General features: G+C 43.5%; 1 protein-coding gene across 1 annotated transcript in view; it reads left to right on the forward strand.

Annotated features, from left to right (window-relative positions):
• The first annotated feature begins 9,574 nt into the window (after positions 1-9,574).
• CASTOR2 (cytosolic arginine sensor for mTORC1 subunit 2) overlaps positions 9,575-24,153 on the forward strand; it is a 76,666-nt gene continuing 62,087 nt past the window's right edge. Inside the window, exon 1 of the mRNA XM_063297427.1 lies at positions 9,575-10,028. Coding sequence (XP_063153497.1) covers positions 9,898-10,028 — 131 coding nt within the window. The 5' untranslated portion in view covers positions 9,575-9,897. The remainder of the gene's footprint in view (positions 10,029-24,153) is intronic.

Here is a 24,153-nt window from a genome sequence, read left to right on the forward strand (position 1 = left end):
ATTCCCTGGGGGGGAATGAGCCAACGATTCCCTCGCAAGGGTGAGGTCGAAAAAACAACGGTAGGTACAGGATTCTTTTGTGGTGAGAGACGCCACATCTCAGGAGGTTGCTGGTACTGCCTCCTGGTGCCACGCCCCCACCTCCTTTTATTCCGCAGTTCTATCAGGGCGGGGGAGTGAGTACAAAGAGAATAGGGAAATACAAGTCATGCCCTTATAAGGGAATATACAGCATTCTGAGGCTACGTGAGAGACATGCAATCTAGCTGTGCAGTAATGGAGTCAGGTTCGTCACATTCTGCTTCTTGAATTTTATTACTACAGCTTGTAGATCATTTGCATTTTCACCTGAGTAGTGACATTAGCATAATGCAGGTTATTGATGTTTCTTCCTCCAAATTTAAAACCAAGCTTATCTTCTTCCAATCCAGCATTCCTCAATACAGATTGAGCATATACTGTAACTTGCATAAAGAACGGGAGAATATACAGCCTTATCTCAGTTGTTTGCCAACCTGGAGCCAGTCTGTTTCACCATGTTCCATCCATACTGTGGCTTTCTCTCCTGTGTATAAGTTTTGTATGATGACAATGAAATGTTCTGGGATTCCCATTTTTCTAAGCACATACCACAATTTGGCATGATTGACACAATCAAAGGACTTTCTATAATCAATGAAGCACACATTGACTACTTTTTAGTATTCTTTAGTTTTCTCAATTATCCAGCATGTATCAACAATAATGTCTCATGTTCCTTGGTCTTTTCTAAAGCCACCTTGAACATCTGACATCTCTTATTCCATGTAGGGGTTTAATCTGCATTGGATGATCTCGAGCATTATTTTGCTAGCATATGGAGTTAAGGATATGATACGATTGTATGAACACTCTGTTAAATTTCCTTTTTTGGTATTGGTATGTAGACTGACCTCTTCCAATCGGCTGGCCACTGTGTCGTTTTACAGATTTGCTGGCATAACTGGTTAGAAATTTTACAGCTTCTTCGGTTGTTGGCCATATTCATTCCATCAATTCCTATGACCTTCTGATCTGGTAATTATTGGAGTGCTGATCTACTATAACTTCATCTTCTAGTACTAGAGTTTCTTATATGTAGGGAATGGTATCTTGGGTGTTGACATCTCCACTGTACAGAACTTACATTCCTTCCATCTTCGTTTGATCTTCCTGAAATCAGTTATTATCCATCCATTGCCATCTATTATACCAATTCAAGTTGGAACCTCCTTCTGAATTCAGAGATCTTTGGGAGGTTTTGTTTTTCCATGTCTGTTTCCATCTTTGATATCTTTTCAGATATCCTTGTAATACTGTTTCTTGTCTCTTCTAACAGCTCTCTGAAATTCTTTGTTAAGTTTGTTAAGTTTGTTAAGTTTGTTAAGTTTGTTAAGTTTGTTAAGTTTGTTAAGTTAGAGCCAGTTTGGTCTAGTGGTTAAGGTGCTGGGCTAGAAACCAGGAGACTGTGAGTTCTAGTCCCACCTTAGTCATGAAAGCCAGCTGGGTGACCTTGGGCCAGTCACTCTCTCTCAGCCCAACCCACCTCACAGGGTTGTTGTGGGGAAAATAGGAGGAGGAAGGAATGTTAAGTATGTTCCCCACCTTGAGTTATTTATAAAAATAATAAAGGTGGGACAGAAACTAACTAACTAAATAATAAATAAATAAATAAATAAGTTCCTTTCTGAGATCTTTATCTTTCTTGGCTTTAGCCTGTTTTTTTCCCCAACAATTTCCACCATATGTTCTGACATCCAGTTTGCTTTTTTCTGTTCTTGGTCTTTGCCATCTATTTTCACAGTCATCTTCAACAATTTATTTAATTCAACAGTTCCTCTAACTCCGTCAATGAAGTTCAGGACTTCAAAGCAATTCCTGATGTTCTCCTTGAAAACTGTGGATATATGGTCAAGGTCATACTGTGGAAATTGGCTGGCTTTCTTCTGCTGCTTTAACTTAACTTGGAACTTGCACACAAGCAGTTCGTGATCTGTTCCACGGTCAACTGTGGCCACATCTTCACAGTTATAATTGAACCCTTCCACCTTCCTGCAGCAATAATATAGTCAATTTGATTTCTGTGTACTCTATCTGGTGATGTCCATCTATACAGGCAATGTTTTGGTTATTTGAAAACTCTGTTAGTAACGATGAAATAATTGGATTGGCAGAAGCTGATAAGTTATTCCCCTGCTTCATTTCTGTTTCCTGGACTGTACAGTCCAATCACAGCACATTTGCCTCCTTAATATTTCCAGCTTTGGCATTCCAATCTCCAACCAGAAGCAGCACATCTTGCTTGCATGCTCTGTTGATTTCAGATTGAACTTGGCCATAAAACTCATCAACCTCCTCTTCTTCTGCATCAGCAGTTGGGGCATAAACTTGGATAATTTTAAACGGTTGTCCATGGAGTCTAACTGATTTTATTCGGTCACTGACTGATTATAGCCAAGTGCTGTCTTTTCTGTATCCCTCCTGACCATGAAAGCAACACCATTCCGTCTTTGTGTTTTTCATGTCTTCAGTAGTAAACAGTATGATCTTCTAAGTGAAAGTGTCCAATTCCAGTCCATCTCAATTTGCTGATGCCTAAGATGTCAATGTGTAGTTGATTCATTTTGTCTTTCACTGTGTTGAGCTTTCCCATCTTCATGCTGCTTATATTCCATGTTCCAACTATAACTCTCTTTGCAGCTTCAGATTTTCTTTTCCTGCATGGCAACATCAGCAACTAGACATCCCAAGGGCTTTAACCTAGCCACGTCATAAAGACCATTAATACTCTGAAAGATCCTCAGCTCTTCCTCACTAGCATGTTGAGTGTCATCTGACCTGAGGGGTCTATCATCCAGCACTATATCGTCTATCTTGTCTACCCATGTGTTTTCTTGGTGAAATACAGGAGTGGTTTACCATTACCTACTCCTGAGCAGTATGAATTGATGCCTTTGCCATTGTCACTAAAGTGATCATCTGCCTCTGGCATCTTCCTATATCATTGCTGCCCAAGATAGGTGCCTGCTTGGTTTAGCTGGGCAGCTGGGATGACCTTCACATCTTGGGTGACCCTGCTGGGCCAATATTTAATTTAATTTAATTTAATTTAATTTAATTTAATTTAATTTAATTTAATTTAATTTAATTTAATTTAATTTAATTTAATTTAATTTAATTATTACAAATTTCTATCACCACCCATCTCTCCCGAAAAGGGGACTCTGGGCGATTTACAGTCAGAATTAAAACACATAAATTACAATATAAATAACTCTATAAAAATAAAATAAATATAAAATATAAAATCCAGCAGCTCAGATCTTGTTAGTTGGGGAGAGATCTATAATAGCCACCCCCAAGATGAACTGGTGCCCCTCCCACCCCAAGCGAGGCGGCAGAACCAGTTTTTTAGGTTCTTCCAGAAGTCCGGGAGCAAATGGGCCTGTCTCACCTCCGGGGGCAGAATATTCCAGAGGACGGGTGCCACTGCAGAGAAGGCCCACCTCCTGGACCCCGCCAGGTGGAATTTCTTTACAGGCGTGGTTCGTAGCATGCCCTCTCTGCATGACCGGGTGGGACGGGTCGATGTTAGGGGGGTGAGGCGGTCCCTCAGGTAGCCTGGTCCCATGCCATGTAGGGCTTTAAAGATGATAACCAACACCTTGAATTGGACCCAGAAGCAAACCGGTACCCAGTGCAGCTCGCGCAGCAGTGGTGTCACGTGTACTGATCTTGGGGCACCGATAACTGCTCGCACGGCCGCATTCTGGACCAGTTGAAGTTTCCAGATACTCTTCAAGGGTAGCCCCATGTAGAGCGCATTGCAACAGTCTATGTGGGAGATGACCAGGGCATGAGTGACTGTTCAGAGGGCCTCTCGATCCAGGAAAGGGCGTAACTGGCGCGCAACACGAAGTTGCGCAAAGGCCCTTCTGGCCACATCGAGCAGGAGTCGTGAGTCCAGGAGGACCCCCAAGTTACGCACCAGGTCTGAATGGGGCAGTGCAACCCCATCCAGAGCTAAAGATAACTTCCCGGATACAGAGGAGTCATCAACCCACAGCCACTCCATCTTACCAGGGTTCAGTTGAAGCCTGTTGTTCCCCATCCAGACCCCCACAGCCCCCAGGCACCTGGAGAGGGCAGCTACCGCATCACTTACTTCACCCAGGATGGACATATATAACTGAGTATCATCGGCATATTGATGATACCTCATCCCGTGGTGACGGATGATCTCACCCAGCGGTTTCATGTAGATGTTGAATAGGAGAGGAGAGAGAACTGAACCCTGAAGCACCCCGCAATGGAGGGGTCGAGGGGCAGATCTCTCCTCTCCTATCACCACCGATTGGGACCAGCACTGGAGGAAGGAGGTGAACCAGCGCAAGTCGATGCCTCCCACCCCCAACTCCCTGAGCTGACCCAAAAGGATACCACGGTTGATGGTATCGAAAGCCGCTGAGAGGTCAAGAAGAGCCAGGATGGATGCATTCCCTCCATCCCGCTCTCACCAGAGATCATCCATAAGTGCAACCAATGCAATCTCTGTCCCATATCCTGGCCTGAAACCTGACTGAAAGGGGTCCAGATAATCCATTTCCTTCAGAATCCTCTGGAGCTGCAATGCAACCACTTTCTCAAACCACCTTTCCCAAAAAGGGAAGGTGGAAGACAGGGCAAAAATTGCCCAGTATAGTAGGGTCCAGGGATGGCTTCTTGAGGAGAGGGTGTACCAGCGCCTCCTTGAAGGCAGCTGGAAACTCCCCCTCCCTCAAGGATGTATCAACCATCACCTGGACCCAATCACAAGTCACCTCCCAGGCCGATTTTACCAGCCAGGAGGGGCAAGGGTCAAGATGGCATGTGGTTGCATTTCCAGTCAGGAGGATCCTGTCCACTTCCTCAGGCCCAACAGGACCAAACCGTTCCTAGATAACAGGGTAAGTACGTCCCCTCGGCATCTCTTCAGACTGTGCCTCACACTTAGAGTCCAACTTAGAACAAATCTGAGTGATTTTATCCTGCAGATGCTCAGAAAACTCCTCCGCATGGCCCCGTAAGTGGATCGACGAATCCCCCTTACCCAAGAGGGATCGGGTAATCCTAAACAGGGCTGCCGGGCGGCATTCTGCAGATGCAATAAGAGCTGAGAAATATTGGCATTTTGCTGCTCTTACCGCCACAAGGTAGGCCTTAATAGTGGCTCTAGCTTGTGTTCGGTCAGATTCAGTCCTTGTCTTCCTCCAGCAGCACTCTAGATGTCTCTTAATCCTCTTCGAAACCCGCAGCTCCTCCGTAAACCACGGGGAGTGCCAGGTCGGATGAGGCAAGGGAGGCCGCACAGGCGCAATCCTGTCCAAGGCCCCGGCCCCTTCCCTGTTCCAGGCTGCAGCCAGGACCTCCGCTGTACCGTGCAGTAGATCCTCGGGTATTGTCCTAACAGTGAGACACACGCTGAGACGAGTAGTAGTTCTCTAATGTTTATTGCTGCTACATAAACAGAATCCTAACAAACTGAATAAGCGTGGGAAAAACCCAGACATATAAACCCCAAAGGCTAAGGTAGGCCTGATCTGTGTCTCTTTGAATGGCTGCTTAATTCCTCAGTACTACGCATGCGCTTTACAGCCTGGATGGGAGCCCCCTGCTCGCCATCCTTACTCATGACAGGTATAACCCCCAGCTCCTTCTGAAACCCCATTGGGTCCATTAGTTGCCAGGGGCGGACCAATCGAATGGGCCCTGCCTCGCTGCGGAGTGGGGCAGCACCAGAGAATCTCAAGGCCACCAGGGCGTGATCTGACCATGACAATGGGGACAGATCTAACTCTCCCCTCAGATCACATTGCCACTGCTCTGACAAGAAAACCAAGTCTGGGGTGAGGCCACTGTCTCGAGTCAGGTCCCGAATAATCTGGGACAGGCCCATGGCCGCCATGGTGGCCATGAACTCCCGAGCTGCCTCCAAGGCACACCCCAGGGATGGCAGATTGAAGTCCCCCAGAACCATAAGCCTGGGGTACTCCACCGCCAGCCCCGAGATGGCCTCCAGCAGCTCAGGCAGGGAGGTTGCCACACAGCAGGGAGGCCGGTACAGCAGCAACACTCCCAACTGTTCTCGGGCACCCAACTTGAAGAACAGGGTCTCACAACCAGCCAGTTGTGGAGCAGCACCCCTGAAGGCCACTAGAGACTCTCGGATCATAACTGCTACCCCTCCTCCCCTGCCCCGGCATCTCAACTGATGCCATAACTGAAACCCGGCTGGGCACATTACTGAAATGGCTACCCCCCCTTCTGGGCCCAGCTAGGTCTCAGTGATACATGCCAGGTCTGCCCCCTCCTCTGTGATTAAATCACATATGAGGGGGGCCTTGCTGTTAACTGACCTGGCGTTAAGCAGCAGCAGTTGGAAGCCGGGGCCCTCAAGGATCTGCTGACCAGGGCCTGGGTATGAACCCAGAGGGCCGGAACACACCACCAGTAACAAACACCAGGGGCGTCTTCCCTGAAGATGGCCCGCCCTCCAGTTCCCGCCATAGCATCCCTGGCCCGTCACCACCTCGATAGAGTGACCTGCCTTTTAACCCACCTTTATTCTTTTTATAGATAACTCAATGCGGCAAACATACCAAACACTCCTTCCTCCTCCTGTTTTCCCCACAACAAAAATCCTGTGAGGGGGTTCAGCTGAGAGAGTGACTGGCCCAAGGTCACCCAGCTGGCTTTCAGGCCTAAGGCGGGACTAGAACTCACAGCCTCCTGGTTTCCAGCCCATTGCCTTAACCACTAGACCAGACTGGCTCACTCTTAGCATACACTCCTCGTGTTTTTTGTTCATCCCTCTCAGGAACACCCACATACCGCGCCATAATGAGATAGCACAGCAACACTTGAAGAGGCAAGCTGGACATCCATCCTGCCTTACAGGTAGTCCTCGCTTTACAACCATTCATTTAGGGAAGGTTCAGACTTACGACAGTGCTAGAAAAAACAACTTATGACTGGTCCTCACCCTTACGACCATCACAGTGTCCCCTGCAGACACGTGATCACAATTTGGGAGCTTGGCAACCACTTTGCATTTATGACCATCACAGTGTCCCGTGGTCATACAATCACCATTTTCGACCTCACCAGCCGGCTTCTGGCAAGCAAAATCAATAGGGAAAATCATTGTGTGATTTGCTTAATGACCATGTGGTTCACTTAACGCCCACAGTGATTTGCTTAGCAACTGCTGCAAAAACGGTCATAAAATCAGGTCAGATTTGCTTAACGACTGCTTCGCTTGACAACCAAAATTCCAGTCCCAATTGTGGTCATTAAGCGAGGACTACCTGTATGCCGCAACACCAACATTTACCAGATTATATTGTCTCTTATTGCAAACCTAGTTTGCGAATCTTTTTGTTGTTTATTCGTTTAGTCGCTTCCGACTCTTTGTGACTTCATGGACCAGCCCACGCCAGAGCTTCCTATCAGTCGTCAACACCCCCAGCTCCCCCAGGGACGAGTCCATCACCTCTAGAATATCATCCATCCACCTTGCCCTTGGTCGGCCCCTCTTCCTTTTGCCCTCCACTCTCCCTAGCATCAGCATCTTCTCCAAGGTGTCCTGTCTTCTCATTATGTGGCCAAAGTATTTCAGTTTTGCCTCTAATATCATTCCCTCAAGTGAGCAGTCTGGCTTGATTTCCTGGAGGATGGACTGGTTGGATCTTCTTGCAGTCCAAGGCACTCTCAGAATTTTCCTCCAACACCACAGTTCAAAAGCATCGATCTTCCTTCCCTCAGCCTTCCTTATGGTCCAGCTCTCGCAGCCATATGTTACTACGGGGAACAACATTGCTTTAACTATGCGGACCTTTGTTGTCAGTGTGATGTCTCTGCTCTTAACTATTTTATCGAGATTGGTCATTGCTCTTCTCCCAAGGATTAAGCGTCTTCTGATTTCCTGACTGCAGTCAGCATCTGCAGTAATCTTTGCACCTAGAAATACAAAGTCTTCCACTGCTTCTACATTGTCTCCCTCTATTTGCCAGTTATCAATCAAGCTGGTTGCCATAATCTTGGTTTTTTTGAGGTTTAGCTGCAAGCCAGCTTTTGCACTTTCTTCTTTCACCTTCATCATAAGGCTCCTCAGTTCCTCTTCGCTTTCAGCCATCAAAGTGGTATCATCTGCATATCTGAGATTGTTAATGTTTCTTCCAGAGATTTTAACTCCAGCCTTGGATTCCTCAAGCCCAGCATGTCGCATGATGTGTTCTGCATACAAGTTGAATAGGTAGGGTGAGAGTATACAGCCCTGCCATACTCCTTTCCCCATCTTAAACCAGTCCGTTGTTCCGTGGTCTGTTCTTACTGTTGCTACTTGGTCATTATACAGATTCTTCAGGAGGCAGACAAGATGACTTGGTATCCCCATACCACTAAGAACTTGCCACAATTTGTTATGGTCCACACAGTCAAAGGCTTTAGAATAGTCAATAAAACAGAAAGAGATGTTTTTCTGAAACTCCCTGGCTTTTTCCATTATCCAGAGGATATTGGCAATTTGGTCCCTAGTTCCTCTGCCTTTTCTAAACCCAGCTTGTGCATCTGGCAATTCTCGCTCCATGAATTGCTGAAGTCTACCTTGCAGGATCTTGAGCATTCCCTTACTGGCATGTGAAATGAGTGCCACTGTTTGCGAATCTAGTCTAAGTATAAAGGGGTGCCTAGGTTCACACAACAGCAGAAGCCATGATTTATGTAACTATAAAGAAAAATGCTGATTGTAAAGAAAAAGAAAGTCTTAAACTCCATTTTAAGGAAGAATCTTTATTAATCCAACTCAGTTTCATTTTATTCTTTGCTCTTATTTCATATATAGCCTGAATATGTATTTTGTTCTGTTACTGTAACTAATGGCTTACAAGCATGTTCAGAGTATTTTTCAATCATTTCTGAATTATGACCAGAATATTATTTATTGACCTACATTAATAATGCAGTTTTTCTCCAAGAAAGTAAAAAACAATGCTTAGCAAAAATAGACTTTTGGTTGAGTGAAGTCCAGCAATATTTTTAGAAATAAAAGCGGCAGTCATAGTACATACTTACCTGGGAATAAATTTAACTGAATGCAGTGGGGCTTACTCCTTCATGGAATCACGCTATAGGTGGTACTCTATAATTTCCCATTCTTCACAAAATGCAGGCACTAAAGTTGCATTTAACATCGTATTAAGAAAGCCATCTACGTTAATAATTTCAAAAAAATCAGGAAACTGAGACAATTAGTCCAGCTTGTGTGAGGTCCATCCAGCAAAAGATCAATAGAGAAAGAAATGCACGCATCCTCCTATTTTGGGAAGCAACCACCTCACTTTTTCAATTTCCTTGTTTAAACGAGAGAAAAAAAAACTCTTAGCTACGCTCCGCCCTTCGAACTACATTCCCCATAAAGCTCCGCGTCTTGCGCATGCCCACTGAGGGTTCGTTTGACTGGCAAGTTGTTTGTTACATTCTGAAACAGCAGCAGCTTTTCTGCACTCTGGAGCTCTCAACTCTCTGCCCAGCTTCTGCCCCCCCTTATTTTTTTTTCTTTCTTTCCTTTGCTTCTTTCTTTCCTCATTCCTCCTACTTCTTCTGGACTCAGCAATAACTCCTTTCCTGTATTTTCCCCCCCAATTTCTTCCTTTCTTCTTTTTAATAAATACCATATCTCACCCCCTTTCTAAAGTCATTTTTAGCCTCCCCCCCTCCGCTTTTTTCTGCGCTGGAAACGTAAAAGGAAAGACAGTGGAAAAATACTCTGGTTGAGTAAGGGGAGGGGGGAGAGAGAAACAGCCCACAAGAAAGCGGAGAATCGAAACAGATGAACTACAAATGAGAAAGAAAAAAAAGATGGAATTGCACATTTTAGAGCACCGCTTAAAAGTAGCGAGTATAGCGAAAGAGAGCATCCAATTGTTTACCTATGGATTGATCAAACTGGCGTTCCTCTCCTCCAAGACCAGGTAAGCGCCTTGAGAACTAACAATTGTTGGCACATATTGTTAAAAATGTGGAAAGCGAAGGAAAATTGCGCTGCAAAGGAAGCGACACAGAAAAAGCCTTTAAAAAAAAAATCAGTTGCAGGCACCAAGGCTTTGGATTGGGGGGTGGGGGGTGCAGAGGGCTTAGTGTTAAGGAGATGAAACCCCTTTAACACACTTGTGTGTGGATGTGTCTACACACACATATATGTATCTCGTACCCCAGCCTCTTGCTAGAGCTTCTCTCAATGGTTTCTTTCATTTTCTAGTATCTTTTCAATAGAGACTCTGAGTTTCTGCACAAACACGCCCCCTTCTTCCCTCCCCCCCTCCACCCCAGTGGAGTCGATTTTTTATTCTCCTTTAAAAGATGTTGCTGAAGGAAACTAGCGTTGGGATTTCTGGCTCCCTCTTCCATCCATTTCCAAGCTCAGCTTTTAAAAGAATAATAATAATAATAATATTAATAATAATGAGGTGTAAGTGGCTAAACAACAACTCAGAAAGGAGCATCGCCCAGGACAACAAAGAACAGCAATAAGAACGGGAGGCGGCAGAAAAAGAGATATTTGTGTGTTGCATATTTTACTCCTATCTCTTAAAATCATGTCAGGTTTGGGAAACAGGAGGCATTATTGATAAATATGTGCCGGGTGGGGGAGGGCATATCCTCTGCAATATTACCTTATTTTCTTTCTCTCTTTTTGAATAAATGTTCTTTTGAAGGAAGTCGGAGATCTGGATTAGCTAGATGAATATATGTATATGAATAAGCAGAACAAAATAAAAATGTTTTTTGGACCGGTGAGTTCAATCACTGGATTTCCTTCCCCCCCACCCCCACACAAATAATTTGACTTGCAAATACATAGTAAATAGAAAGATGGGTTTCCTCACCCACCTCTGTTTATTTAATGCAGTTGGACTAGGAGATGGAGTTGAGAAAAACCATTTCAGAACTCAGTTCTTGTCTCTTGATTGTAGCCTTTTAAGTATGCTGAGGAGAACCCCTTTCAAAAACGATTTTTAATAACCACACACCCCTGATGGCCCTCAGGGAAGCTACTAATAAAACGAGTGTATGTGTGCATGTTAAAACTAAATTGCAAATTAAAAATGCAAAGATAATCTTTCTTCCCCCCCCCCTTCTTTCCATCTTAATCTGCCTGGTTAAATGGGGATGTTTGCAGTTTAATTTCATTATTGCCCTTTATCTCCAGTGAAAACTTCACTGGGTTGAAATTTCCCTTTGATTTGTGGCTTGGCAGTTGATGTGGTTTGCTGTGTAATGTTACCACTGCTAACTTGTTTACAGCTTCTTTTGAATAACTCAACTGGGTATTATGCCTACAATACAACAGAATTGTTTTTTTAAACACACAGTTCCTTTTTGCTGATGGACGGCAACAGAACTCCCGTTGTTGCATTCTTAATCTTTGGCTTTATGGGAGAAGGGAAAGCATCCCAAAGGTTTTTAAAATGTCACCAATAACCTTTAAATCCTCCTTGTCTAAAAATATTGCATTTCAGACCTCAGCACAACAGCTTTTTATATCCTAGCTTAACACATTGCAAATCCTTGAAAACACATGCCGAACGGAATGCAAAAGTTGGATTCTTTGCTTTGCTGGGAGGCTAGTAATATTGATAACTTTTTTCCAGTGATTTTCTTTAACTTTTCAAATCAGTCTTCCAAAGGGTATTTTATTATCAGTATTTTTACTAGGCTTACTAGGCAAAAAGCTACCTGGCTAAATTCTTTGGATGAAATTGTTGTGCTTGTGATGGAATGCTTAACTCTGATATTACAGAGGTGATAGCCGTTCCAGTAGAATTTGGTACTCTCCCATGTGCCTTGCAATAACGTAATCGCTCTAGGGACAGAGTAATTATTCTATATCAGGGACAGACACAACTGAAAAACAGATTCCTGAATTATGCTACCTCTGTTAACAATTGCATATTTGTATGGTAAAGTAGACACCTCTGAGTTAAACTTGATCTTTGGTGTCTATACACTTCTGGGCAGCAACATGGAAGTGTCAGTGAAGATTCTCAGCCACCCAGGTGGAATTGTCTGTAGGTTGAGTCATGGCAACTGGATTTCTTTCTTTGGTTGAAACGTTTCAACCAAAAAGAAAGAAATCCAGTTGCCATGACTCAACCTACAGCCATGGAAGTGGTTTGCCATTGTTTTCTGGAATGTGGCGGGGGAGTTGTTCTTTGTTTTGTTTCACAGTCTAGCCTACAGCTCCGGGACTCCCTAGTGGTCTCCCATCCAAGTATAACCAGGTTTAGGCTTATGCTTGTTTAGATTCTCCATCCAGACAAAATTGACCCAGTGCTGCCACCTACTGAGATAGTTCTTCAGTCCCTCCATGAAAAACAACTCCCTGTTCATTCAGAATTAAGCAAAGGTTGAATCCTTTCTCTGGCACACTAGTGATTTCTATAGAGAAATTGTGTCCTCCCAGCCTGTTAAGGTGCACTGAAACATTTCAGCCCCCACTGTCAGCCTGATGTGGTATAGCCAGGAACTGCTCCTTTACCAATCAATTCTGCTGGATACAGCATCTAGCCAATAGAATCCTGGATTGTACCAATTTGTGTTGTAATGCAGGGTGGAATTCTCAGATTTGAACACTTTTATGCTTTTTCTTAAAAAAAAAACTTATGAAGTTATTATTTAAGGATGGATGGATGGATAGAAACATACATACATTCAGGGGAAGCAACTTTTATTCACTCATTTACAAGGCGGAAGAGGGCATCATACAGGATTATTAGCTACTTAATTTTGAACAGCCTACATTGAAAGGCACATCCTTTTTTTCTTTCATATTTCAGGTGGGGGGGGAGAAAACCCTATTCTCTTTTTACGCATCTCCTTTCATGGAAAGGCTTCCCCCAACCCATTTTAACGTATTTCATTATGGAATGTTTTTATTGTATTGTAGGAGTTTGTAATGGCAAACATGATCTGCCTCTGCCTTTTATCCATCACAACAATCCTACAAGATGAGCTGGACTAATGGCCAAATCACTGTTGTGATTTTATATATAATATTCACTTGCTTGGCTAAATAGGGTGGGAATAATCTTCAGCAAGCTCATGGGAGGTGGGGTACATCTCTTGCCCCTTCCCTTCTCACTTTGCATTCAACTGCTTTAAGATATTTTCTCCCTGTGGTCTCCTTTCCAGCTAGGAAGAAACATCTTAGAACTACAATGTGCTAGGAAGTAAGGAGGAAAGGTTTATAGCTAAATATTCCCTAGTCTGATTTTGCTGTTGTGCAGGGTACTTTAGAAGACCTTTGACCAGAGGGATGTTCCCCTTTCCAAGCATCAGCTAGACAGAGAAAAGAAGCCACCAAAGTGGGAAGGGGAAGCTCCACCCACTTTTGTTTCTAACTCCACCCACTGCTGGCTTCAGATCTGCCCACCTTTGATGTGGGCTCCAATCAGTTATTCCCAAGTACCCCTTGGCAGGAAAAAGGGACCATGATTGATTGAAGGTCCCTTACTGGGTTTAAAGCTTGGGAGGGGGCATGATTTCCCCCCCCCCCCAGCTCCTGGATTTAATTCCAAGACCAACATCAGGGTTATATCTGGGTTTAATTCCAAGACTGTAATTGTGACCGTTATTGGGAATGACTGAATCTGTGCAGCACACCAGAAGGTACGTCACTGAACTGCAAATAGCAGGGTTTTTTAGGAAGTTCCTGGACCGATCACTGGAACCCTCCAAATGGGAAGGAATTGAAGGCTTCCTGGCTTGCCCCAGATTGCTTACTATGACCTAAGCATGACTCTTTTGGGTTCAAACCCTGCACCAGATTGATCTGCACTTGTAAAACCCTGTTTTGGCTCAATGTCCTCTGTCTGCTTTGAACACCTCAGCTCTGGATTTTCTTACAGGACAATATCAGTATACAGATAGTCCTCACTTAACAACCATTCATTCAGCAACCATTTGCTCAGCTGGCACTGAGCAAATGGTAGTTATGTCCAATCCTCAAAGCTACGGCTGTTGCAGCGTCCCACGGTCACATGATCAATATTTGGGCGCTTGGCGGCCTGCTCGCATTTACAATCTCAGTGTGAGCTTCGACTCCCCCCACCCGCCTATCTCCCCCCATCTCTGCCCTTTTGGCCACCCTGCACTTCACATCCTACCCTGCCACCCCAGCTGGCCTTCACCGTCTTCTCCCTCTCACTGCTGACAAGGTCTGCCCAGCCAGGACAGCTGCTGGCCCTTTGTGAGGCCTCTGCATGGCCTCCCCGAACCCTTGTGAAGGGCCAGCAGCTGCCTCAGCCAGGCAGCAGCAGGAGGAAGAAGATGGCGAAGGTCAGCTGGGGGCGGTAGTAGGTGGCGGAGTGCAGGGCAGCCAAAAGGGCAGAGATGGGGGGGAGATTGGCGGGTGGGGGGAGTTGAAGTGAAGGTGAGCATGGCAGGGCAAGAGAAGCGTGCCGTCAACCGCAACCAGGACTATCGGAACTGCCATCACTAAGAAGTGTGGTCGCATGATCCTTCACCTAACAACTGCTTCGCTTAGCGATGGAAATTCTAGTCCCAATTAGGGTCATTAAACAAGGACTACCTGTATTGCAGAACCTGCATTTTCTTCCTTAAAGGGAAGTTTGTCACAGTTTATACCTACCAGTTCGTGCATGCATGCATGCGTACATGCTTCCAAGGACACTGAATTTCTAGAGCTGGGGCACGCCACTCTCTGTCTTCTAGAACCATGACTTCTGGGGTCCTCTTGAAGATTCTGCTGAAATACAATTGTTAATATGGTGGAAGGTATTGGAAAGAGGCCTGTATATATGCATTCAGTGTTCTTAAACTGAAAATAAAGAAGGAAACTTACCTCTTTAATGTGATGTTGCCTGAATTTGAAATAATTTTTTAAATAAATCATGATCTCCCAGGGAACCCCTAGTGACCTCTCGCAGAACCCTAGGGTGCCATGGAACCCTGGTTGAGAAGCCCTGATCTAGAGGAAATCAGTCTTAAACAATAGCCCATTGCTTCCCCATGCTTTGCATTCTTTGCTAGAGGTAAAGGAGACAGGCAGAAAATGTGATAACATTTATTTTAGCTGCTAGGCTGAACACACATTCTTTTCTACCCTTGGCTCTTCCTGTTCTTAAACTTGTTGGGACTACAAATCCCAGAATTCCCAGTTAGCATGGCTGATTGTGCTGGCTTGGAATTCTAGTGGTGGTAATCTGATGAGATCTGATGTGTGCTGGGTTGGGGAAAAGCAAGTAGAAGACCTTGGTATAGTATTTCTAGGGGAAAAACTTCACAAATCAAAGAGGGGAGAAAACAAATGATGGTTCTACAGAAGATTATCTCACATTTTGTTGATACCCAGAACTCACTGGTTGGCAAAAGTAGATACTGTCCCTTAACAGTCCAGGGAGAAGTCAGTACTGTAATATACACATTATAAACTTTGATTGATTGATTATATGCTGTCAAGTTGGTGTTGTCTCTTAGTGACCACATAGACCTTCTCCAGAATGAACCTAGTCCTTCAGGTCTTCCAATGGTGCCCCCATCACCACTGTAACTGAGTCCCTCCCCCTTGCTGCTGGTTGTCCTCTTTCCTTCCACCTTTCCCAGCATTAGAACCTTTTCAGAGAGCTGGGTCTTCACATAATGTGTCTGAAGTAGGATAATTTGAGCCTGGTCTTTTGAACCTCAAGTGAGAACTCTGGGTTGATTTATTCAATGATCCAATTGCTTGTTTTCTTGGCTATCCATGGTATTCTCAGGAATTTTCTCCAACACCAAGGTTCAAGAGCATCAAACCCTTTCTATCCTGCTTCTTCAAAGTCCAAAACTGAAGTTGGGGAAGTAGTAATTATCGGCATATATTTGCTTTTTCTTGTCTCATTGCCTCCACCTTGAGCTGGCATGGGTGATTTAGATACTCTGGTGTGTGTCTTTAAACTTTAAATAACCAGGACAGTAACTAGCATCAGCAGTGAAGAATCTGTGCATATTACCCAATCTGCAGTTTAAAATGTTTTAAAGCCCTAAGATTATTGCATTTGCATTTTTATGGTTAGTTGTGTAAGTTGGTTAGATATCCTGCTTTACAGGCCTAGTAATAGAATGCTTGGATGTAAATTGTTTAAGTAAGTATGGTTTCCCTTCAAATCCTACTACTTCAAAACTGACTCTGTATCTTATTTCATATAGAGCACTGTTCCATAATGAGGTTTATTTTGTAAACCTAACCATCATGGTTGGTAATTCAAGCCTTGTGGCTTTGCATGTAGTGTGAACTCTGCCAGTGGAGATTATACCATGGCAAAGCAGATCATGAGCTTAGTGTGTTGTGTGAATCCAACCTACATGTGGCATTGGACTGAACTGGATTGAAATGAGCTTTTCCCTCATTCTCTCTAAGATCCTTTTAAGTGACGGTGGAACTGTTTAAAGCTACAGTAGAATCTATCCCTGCATCTGGTAGCAGGGAGTTCCACTAGCCAAGTAGGCCCTGGGATGAAGATATGCTTCCTTTTGGTTTGGGCTATCTCTGGTCCACTGGATATTTCATTGGTGATTTGAAAGGAAATGACTTTCTCTGATTTTTTTTTCTATCCCATTCATAAACTTACATTGTCTGATTGCTTTCTTTCTGTATTTATTACAGTGCTTTTCAAAATTTGATCTCCTGAAACAGAGAGAATAAAACCCAACTCTCAGACTTATAAAACAAACCAAACAAACGGCATAAGGCAAGGGAAGTAGAAGAAAAAGAAAAAAAAAAAGAGTGGTGAGCTAAAAGTAGACCCGTCTGTGCTATTCAGGCATGGATGATCTTCCTTTGTTCGTGTTCTTGCATCAAAGATCAATTAGCGGTTCCTGTTCCTTTGCTGTTGGATGGGGACAAGGTCTGTCTCTCTCATCCGGAGCAACTGGAAGCTGTTCTTTTTGACCAAGAGGGAGAAGCAAGTACCTTGCAACTTCTCTCTCTCCATCCAGTGGATGGGGCCAGGTTTCATTCTCCCAGTGGCCCCGCCTGATGGATAATGTCAACATTCAGTGCTGTTCTTTCCAGTCCTAATTCCTGCAACACAAATTCAGTCATGAAAGCAACATGAGCCAGCAGTGTGATGTAGCTGCAAGGAAGGCTAATACAATTTTAGACTGTACTAGGAGAACTCATTGAGCTTCCCACGTGAACAGGATGTGCTTTCCTATTGAGCCACGTGATGGTCATCAGAGTTTAATTTTTACTTATTTATTCATTAAAATATTTGCAGTGTATGTCCACCTTTAAGGACATAGATGCTACCCCTATAGGTGTCTTACAATCATAAACTTATAATAAAACCATTGAGTAGTAGCAAATATTGTGGCATTTTATTGAAAGAAGAGTCAGTTAAAGCTAAAGTCAGAATGTTACAGTGAAACCCTTTTAAGAAAAACCCAAGTAAGGTAAGCTTTCTTAAAACTTGCAGTGATGGGGCCATGGTGGAAAAGGCCCTGTCTTTTGTGTTAACCAGCTTGATAGTGCTCAGAGGAAGCCAAAGAGAAGGACCTCAGTTACTAATTTTAAAGGATGAATAAGGTTGGTACAACTCTGCTTTTTGGGAAGCATATCCCCCTACTCAAAGAGGAATCTATGTAAACCGAGATGGTAGAAAAGACTCAAGGGCTACAGCAATGGTAGGGAGCATTCTGATTCATTTGCCTTTTGGTAAATGAATGTTCACAACATGCTTCCCAAATTCCAGATACAGGTAGTCCTCACTTAACCATTCATTTAGTGACGGTTTGGACCTGCAATGGTATTGAAAAAACTGTCTTACAACCAGTACTCACACTTATGACCGTCGCAGAATCCCCACGGTCACATGATCGTGATTTAGATGTTTGGCAACCAGTTTGCATTTATGACCATTGCAGCATCCTGGGGTCACATGATCGCTATTTTCAACCTTCCTGGCTGGCTTCTGGCAAGCAAAATCAATGGGGAATGGTGTGATTCACTTAACGACCCCGTGGTTCACTTAACCCCCATGATGATTTGCTTAATGACTGCTGCAAAACAGGCCATAAAATCAGGTTGGATTCACTTAATGACCACTTAGTTTAGCGACCAAAATTCTGGTCCCAATTGTGGTTGTTAAGTGAGGACCACCTGTATGCCCACTGACTTTAAACATTGCCTCAGCTTAGTTCTTCTTGTTTACAGGGTCATCTTACATGCATGTTTATTGTCTCAAATGCTGAAACTAAATTGCAGAGAGGTGCCGCACAGTCCTATGCATATTTGAAAAGGTGAAAGGTCCCCTGTGCAAGCACTGAGTCATGTCTGACCCTTTGGGGGGACGTCACTTTCACAATGTTTTCTTGGCAGACTATAGCGGGGTGGTTTGCCATTGCCTTCCCCAGTCGTCACCTTCCCCAGCAAGATGAGTGCTCATTTTACCGACCTCGGAAGGATAGGAGGCTGAGTCGACCTGAGCCAGCTACCCTGAGACCTAAATGCCAAATAAGTATGCATAAGGTTGTAAATACAATTACACACACACACACACACACAGAGGTGTTTGTGTATATGTGTATATACAGTCAGGAACAGAAATATTGGAACAAGGATAACTGTTTTGACATTTGGCCTCTGTACACCACCACATTGAAGTTGAAAGGAAACACACCCAGATGGGAGCAAAGTCAGGACTTTCAGCTGTCATTCAAGGGGTTTGACAAAAGGGGGGCACTAACCATTCAGGAAGTACAGCCAGTGGCACACACACACCCCCATCATTGGTGGCTCATAAGTAATGGAATGAATGGCTGACAAGCAGCTGCATGGCCAGGTGTGGCCTGTTTCCTGGGTACCCCATGACCAATCAAGCAGATAAAAGGCCTGGAGGTGGTTCTGGGTGTTACATTTGCATTTGGTAGCTGTTCACTGGAACTCTCCATGTGAGGTCCAAAGAGGTGTCCATGCGAGTGAAGGAGGCCATCATTAGGCTGAGAAAACAAAATAAACCCATCAGAGAGAGCAAAAACATTGCGAGTGGCCAATACAACAGTTTGGAACATCCTGAAAAAGAAGGAATTAACTGGCAAGCTCAGCAGCAGCAAAAGGCCTAGAAGACCACAGAAGACAAAGTGGTTGACCGCAGAATTCTGCTCATAGTGAAGAGGAACCCTTTCACAACATCTAGCCAGGTCAAGAACACTCTTGAGGAGGTAGGCATGTCGTTGTCAACATCTACAGTCAAGAGACAGCTTTATGAATGTAAATCCAGAGGCTTCACAACAAGGTGCAAACCACTGGTAACGCCCAAGAACAGAAAGGCCAGATTAGACTTTGTCAGCAAACACCTAAAAAAGCCTGCCCAGTTCTGGAATAAGATTCTTTGGACTGATGAAACCAAGATTAACTTGCACCAGAATGATGGAAAGAGAAAAGTATGGAGAAGGAAAGGAACAGCTCATGATCCAAAGCATACTGCATCATCTGTCAAACATGGTGGAGGCCGTGTTATGGCATGGGCATGTATGGCTTTCAATGGAACCGGGTCACTGGTGTTTCTTGATGACCTGACTGCCGATAAAAGCAGCAGGACGAATTCTGAAGTGTATAGGGCTATACCTTCTGCTCAGATTCAGCCAAATGCTGCCAAACTGATAGGACACCGCTTCATATTGCGGATGGATAATGACCCAGAATATACAGCAAAAGCTACCCAAGAGTTTCTCAAGGCAAAGAAGTGGGATGTTCTTCAATGGCCAAGTCAGTCACCTGATCTCAACCCAACAGAGCATGCTTTTCACTTACTGAAGACAAGACTGAAGGCAGAAAGACCCACAAAGAAGCAGCAGCTGAAAGCAGCTGCAGTAAAGGCCTGGCAAAGCATCTTGAGGGAGGAAACTCAGCATTTGGTCATGTCCATGGGTTCCAGACTTCAGGCGGTCATTGACTGCAAAGGATTTTCATCCAGGTATTAAAGGTGATCCTCATGTTTGTAATGAAGTTGATTTGTTCCATTACTTATGAGCCACCAAGATGGGGGGGGGTGTATGCCACTGGCTGTACTTCCTAATGGTTAGTGCCCCACTTTTGTCAAACTCCTTGAATTACAGCTGAAACTCCTGACTTTGCTCCCATCTGGGTGTGTTTCCTTTCAATGTGGTGGTGTACAGAGGCCAAATGCCAGAACAGTTATCTTTGTTCCAATATTTCTGGTCCTGACTGTATACTTGCACATAGAAAGTTGCAAGTATCCAAGAGAAAGTTTGTCCTGGAACACCAGTTTCTACATGTAAAAGTTTAGTGCTCCTTAATGCTTTGGAAAAATAAGGTTTCAGTACTGGTTAAGAGAGAAATATTGTGGACTTTTCTCTGCTGTTCTTTTCTGTGGCTTGCTAGTTTTCTGTTCATTTGGTTGTTTATCTTAATAATTAACAAACTGGAATACAATAAAAAGAGAATGCAGTTCAACCCGGAGTGGAAGTAAAAAGGACATTGTTTTTTTGAAAAGGAAAAGGAGAACTTCATCAGAAACACAATAAAACAGTAGGTTTGTGATTAAAAGCTAATCTGAAAATAGGGTTTATGTCCATTGGCAAAACAGGAAGTATTCTGCTTGCTTCGCAAAAGAGGAACTATCTCCCCCAACCCCCCAGTAAAATGATACAAGTAAAACCAGAAACAGAAAAAGGGTAAAAAGGTACTGATTTGGGTAACATTTGCCTATGTTGATTTCTATTGTGAAGTGTTCCAATTTTAACTTACCAGTAAAGTCAAACAAAACAGCAGCACTTGTATACTTACCTGTTATTCTGGTGCTCTGATGGATGACATCACACAGCCTTTGCACTTTAACCTGGGCTTGTCCAATGAGGCTTTGTGCTCTTCTCAGTAGGCCACACAGCTACCTTCCCCTAGGAGAGAACCCTATAGTGGTAGCATCAGTAATGAAAGGCCCCCTCGCCTTTTCCTTGTCAGCCATATCTTACGTTCAGAAAACTCAAGCAGGTTCTTAAGTAGCTAGTTTGCCCTAGAAAAGTCAAGGCCAGAATCCTTGAGAAGTTGAGCCCTGTTGAATAGGTCATCATCCCCATGAGTCCATCACTCTGCCCACAGGGACTGCCTGAAAGCAGTTAAGGGAACAACAAGCTTGGATTAAAGGCTGAAAGATCCCTTCCACTGTGGCTTCCCAGCAACCAGTATTTACAGCTTATTGCCTAGTAAAAGTCATTATACAGTAAAACCTTGATTTTCCAGACTTTGCATGCAACACACCAAATTCTGCTGCAATTTGTGTCATTTGCATAATGATGGCATTATGCAAATGGTATACTTTTTGATTCAGTGGACTTTCAGGAATAACAACCACCTCTCCCCTACTTAATCAGTTAAAATGAGGTTTCACAATGGTATTAATAGCCATTGATAGTCTGATCCTCCATGAATCCATCGCAAAAGATTTTAAAAATCTTTTATAGCCACACAAATCGGCTGCCATAAACACAGCTGCTGGCAGCAGATTCCACCATCCTTCCTATTACATTTGTTTTGATATGCAGGAACTTTATATTATATATGGAATTTATCTTATGGTATCTGTGAAGTCTCCACACAGCTGAAATGCTGCAGTCCAGAAACAGGTTTGTCATTGCCCATACAACTGAAGCTGCAATCCTGAACACATTTACTAGAGAGTAATCCCCACTGAATCCCATGAAATTAGCTTTCTAGTAGACAGATTTGGGGTTGCAAGCTGAGTCATACTCTTAATTGTTTCATACAACTCTCAACTTTCAAATTCTTAACCAGATCATTTAAAGAAAATGTTGCCCGCATAATTGTTCCATGCCCAATTATGAAAGATAGGGATAGGTAGCTGGGAATTTTAAATTTTTATTGCAGATGATTGATAGGATGCCAGTTGTATTTAATGAGATTAGTATGGAATAAGAATCTGCAATGGTGGGTATGTGATTTCATAAGATGCAGAAATAAATCCCCTGATTTCCACCCAAAAGAAATAAAGCATGTCTCAGAGGCCACTGTCTTCTCTTGCTTGGCAGGCAAGATCTGGATTTACGTATTTATTTATTCTTTCCACTGCTTGGCTTTGTTAAATGCAGCCAATTAAGTGGCTCAACTTAGTAAGTGAGAAAACTATTAGCAAAGGCAAAAAAAAAAGTCTTGGCAGAATTAAGGATGGGCTTGATGGATTTTGCAGCCAGCCAACACCCCATTTTAGAATCTACATTGGATCTGGTGGACACACTGGATCTTTGGTGAACCTTTTCAGAATGTTTGGGTCTGCTGCTAATAGGCAGTGTTTGGATTTACTGGATGACAGCATGATGAAGTACGGAAGGAAATCTGTGTTTTTACCTCAGAAAATGTGGGAAAAGAGGCAGGTAAGTATACTTTGAATTGGAAACACTGTCATCTAGAAGAGGGCAGAGATGTGCTAACTGCTGTCCCAGATCTGATGGGTGTAAATTACAGATGGACACATCTGAGTTGAATCTTAGAGAAATTTCTGGATGCTATAAGAATGATTGGCTCTCCTTTGCTGGAGGCCTTCAAAGTCTGGACAATTCTGTCTTGGATGCTAGAACTCAGTTGGGCAATCTATGGTCCTCCAGATATTGCAGAACTGCAGCTCCCATTATTCCTCTCCATTGGCTTTTTCAGCTGGGGCTGCTGGGATCTGTAGTGCAACATTTGGAGGCCTGAAATTTCCCATCTCTGGTGCTATGGATTTCTTGCATCAAAGAAGGTGGTTGGACTAGAAATCCTCCCAAGGCCTTTCCACATATTTACGATTTGGTGCATGTACTGTATATAGGAAGATCCTTGCTTTTCATGTATAAAATTGACCCTCGTAGCAACACTAATACAGTTGTTGTTAATTACATTTGTACATCTCCCGAAATCTCTCGGCAGTTGTTCGTTCACTCCACCTTTTAGTTCTGTGATGTCCATTCTGAGTGAACACAGTAAATGTTAAATTCTGGCTGGGCAACACAACAGATGAGAGAGATTAACATTACGCAGGAGAATCAACCTTCCCCAAACTGGTGGCCTCCAAGTGTTTCAGCTGACACCCCCAGCTTTCCCATCTGTCTAGAAAACCTGAGAGTTGGAGACCTAACACATCTAGGGGACACCAGATTGGGAAGGGCTGCCGTATTTGAAAGCAGGTCTGTGGAAAATTCATTGGGAAGATAAAAGGATCATAAGGAAAGAAAGCCACATGGGTCCTGAAGTTCCCCATTGACCTTAGCACCTAGAATGTGCAGGTATACAACTGATTGCAGTCTTCTCCACTTTTGCAATATATCATGGCTTTCCACTTAAATCACAGCTCTTATTTCTAAGTGTACCACCATGTGGGCAAATTAGCATATTCTACTTTTATGCAAATAGGACTCTCCTTTCTTTTATGCTTAGGTACCCATTTTTCTGCTGGTACACATCTTTCCAAAAGACCATCATAGGAGACATTATTTGGTGTATTTTTGTGTATATTCTTTTAACAGCATCTGGTTGATGCAAAGATGTCAATATTCTGAAGGGCATATGCATTACTCAGCAACGCCTAGTTCCTTACCTATTAAGCTACCCTTCAAGGAAGTTCAAACTACATAACATTTTTAAATTGTCTTCCTCAAAAAAAAAAGTTTCAAATAATAAGTTGGACTTCAATCTGCGAATGTTTAGACTGCAATAAATAAATGTTTTTAGACTCTGTAAGATTCAATCTCTCTCTCACACACACACCCCTTTCTTAAATCTTTAACACTGCAATTTTAAACTCTGAATTTCATAAGGATCTAAATGTGTATTCCTAGGACTGGCCAGGCTGCAAAATACAGCTTCCTGCTCCAGGTGGTGCTGTTGAGGACAGGGGAGCATCCAGAAAAATTGAGATCCAAATAGGGAAGGTTGATGTTTGTTTTCACACAGCAGAATTCAGGCAGGACTTTTTTTTAGTTCTGTAGAGAGATTCCAGGAATCAAAGATAATGTCTTCTGCAGGCAAAACAGATTCTCTGCCATTTTGTACTGCATCCTCCTCCAGTGACTGATTTCAGAGGAGCT

This window comes from Candoia aspera, chromosome 1 (genome assembly GCF_035149785.1).
Source record: "Candoia aspera isolate rCanAsp1 chromosome 1, rCanAsp1.hap2, whole genome shotgun sequence".
Taxonomy (NCBI): domain Eukaryota; kingdom Metazoa; phylum Chordata; class Lepidosauria; order Squamata; family Boidae; genus Candoia; species Candoia aspera.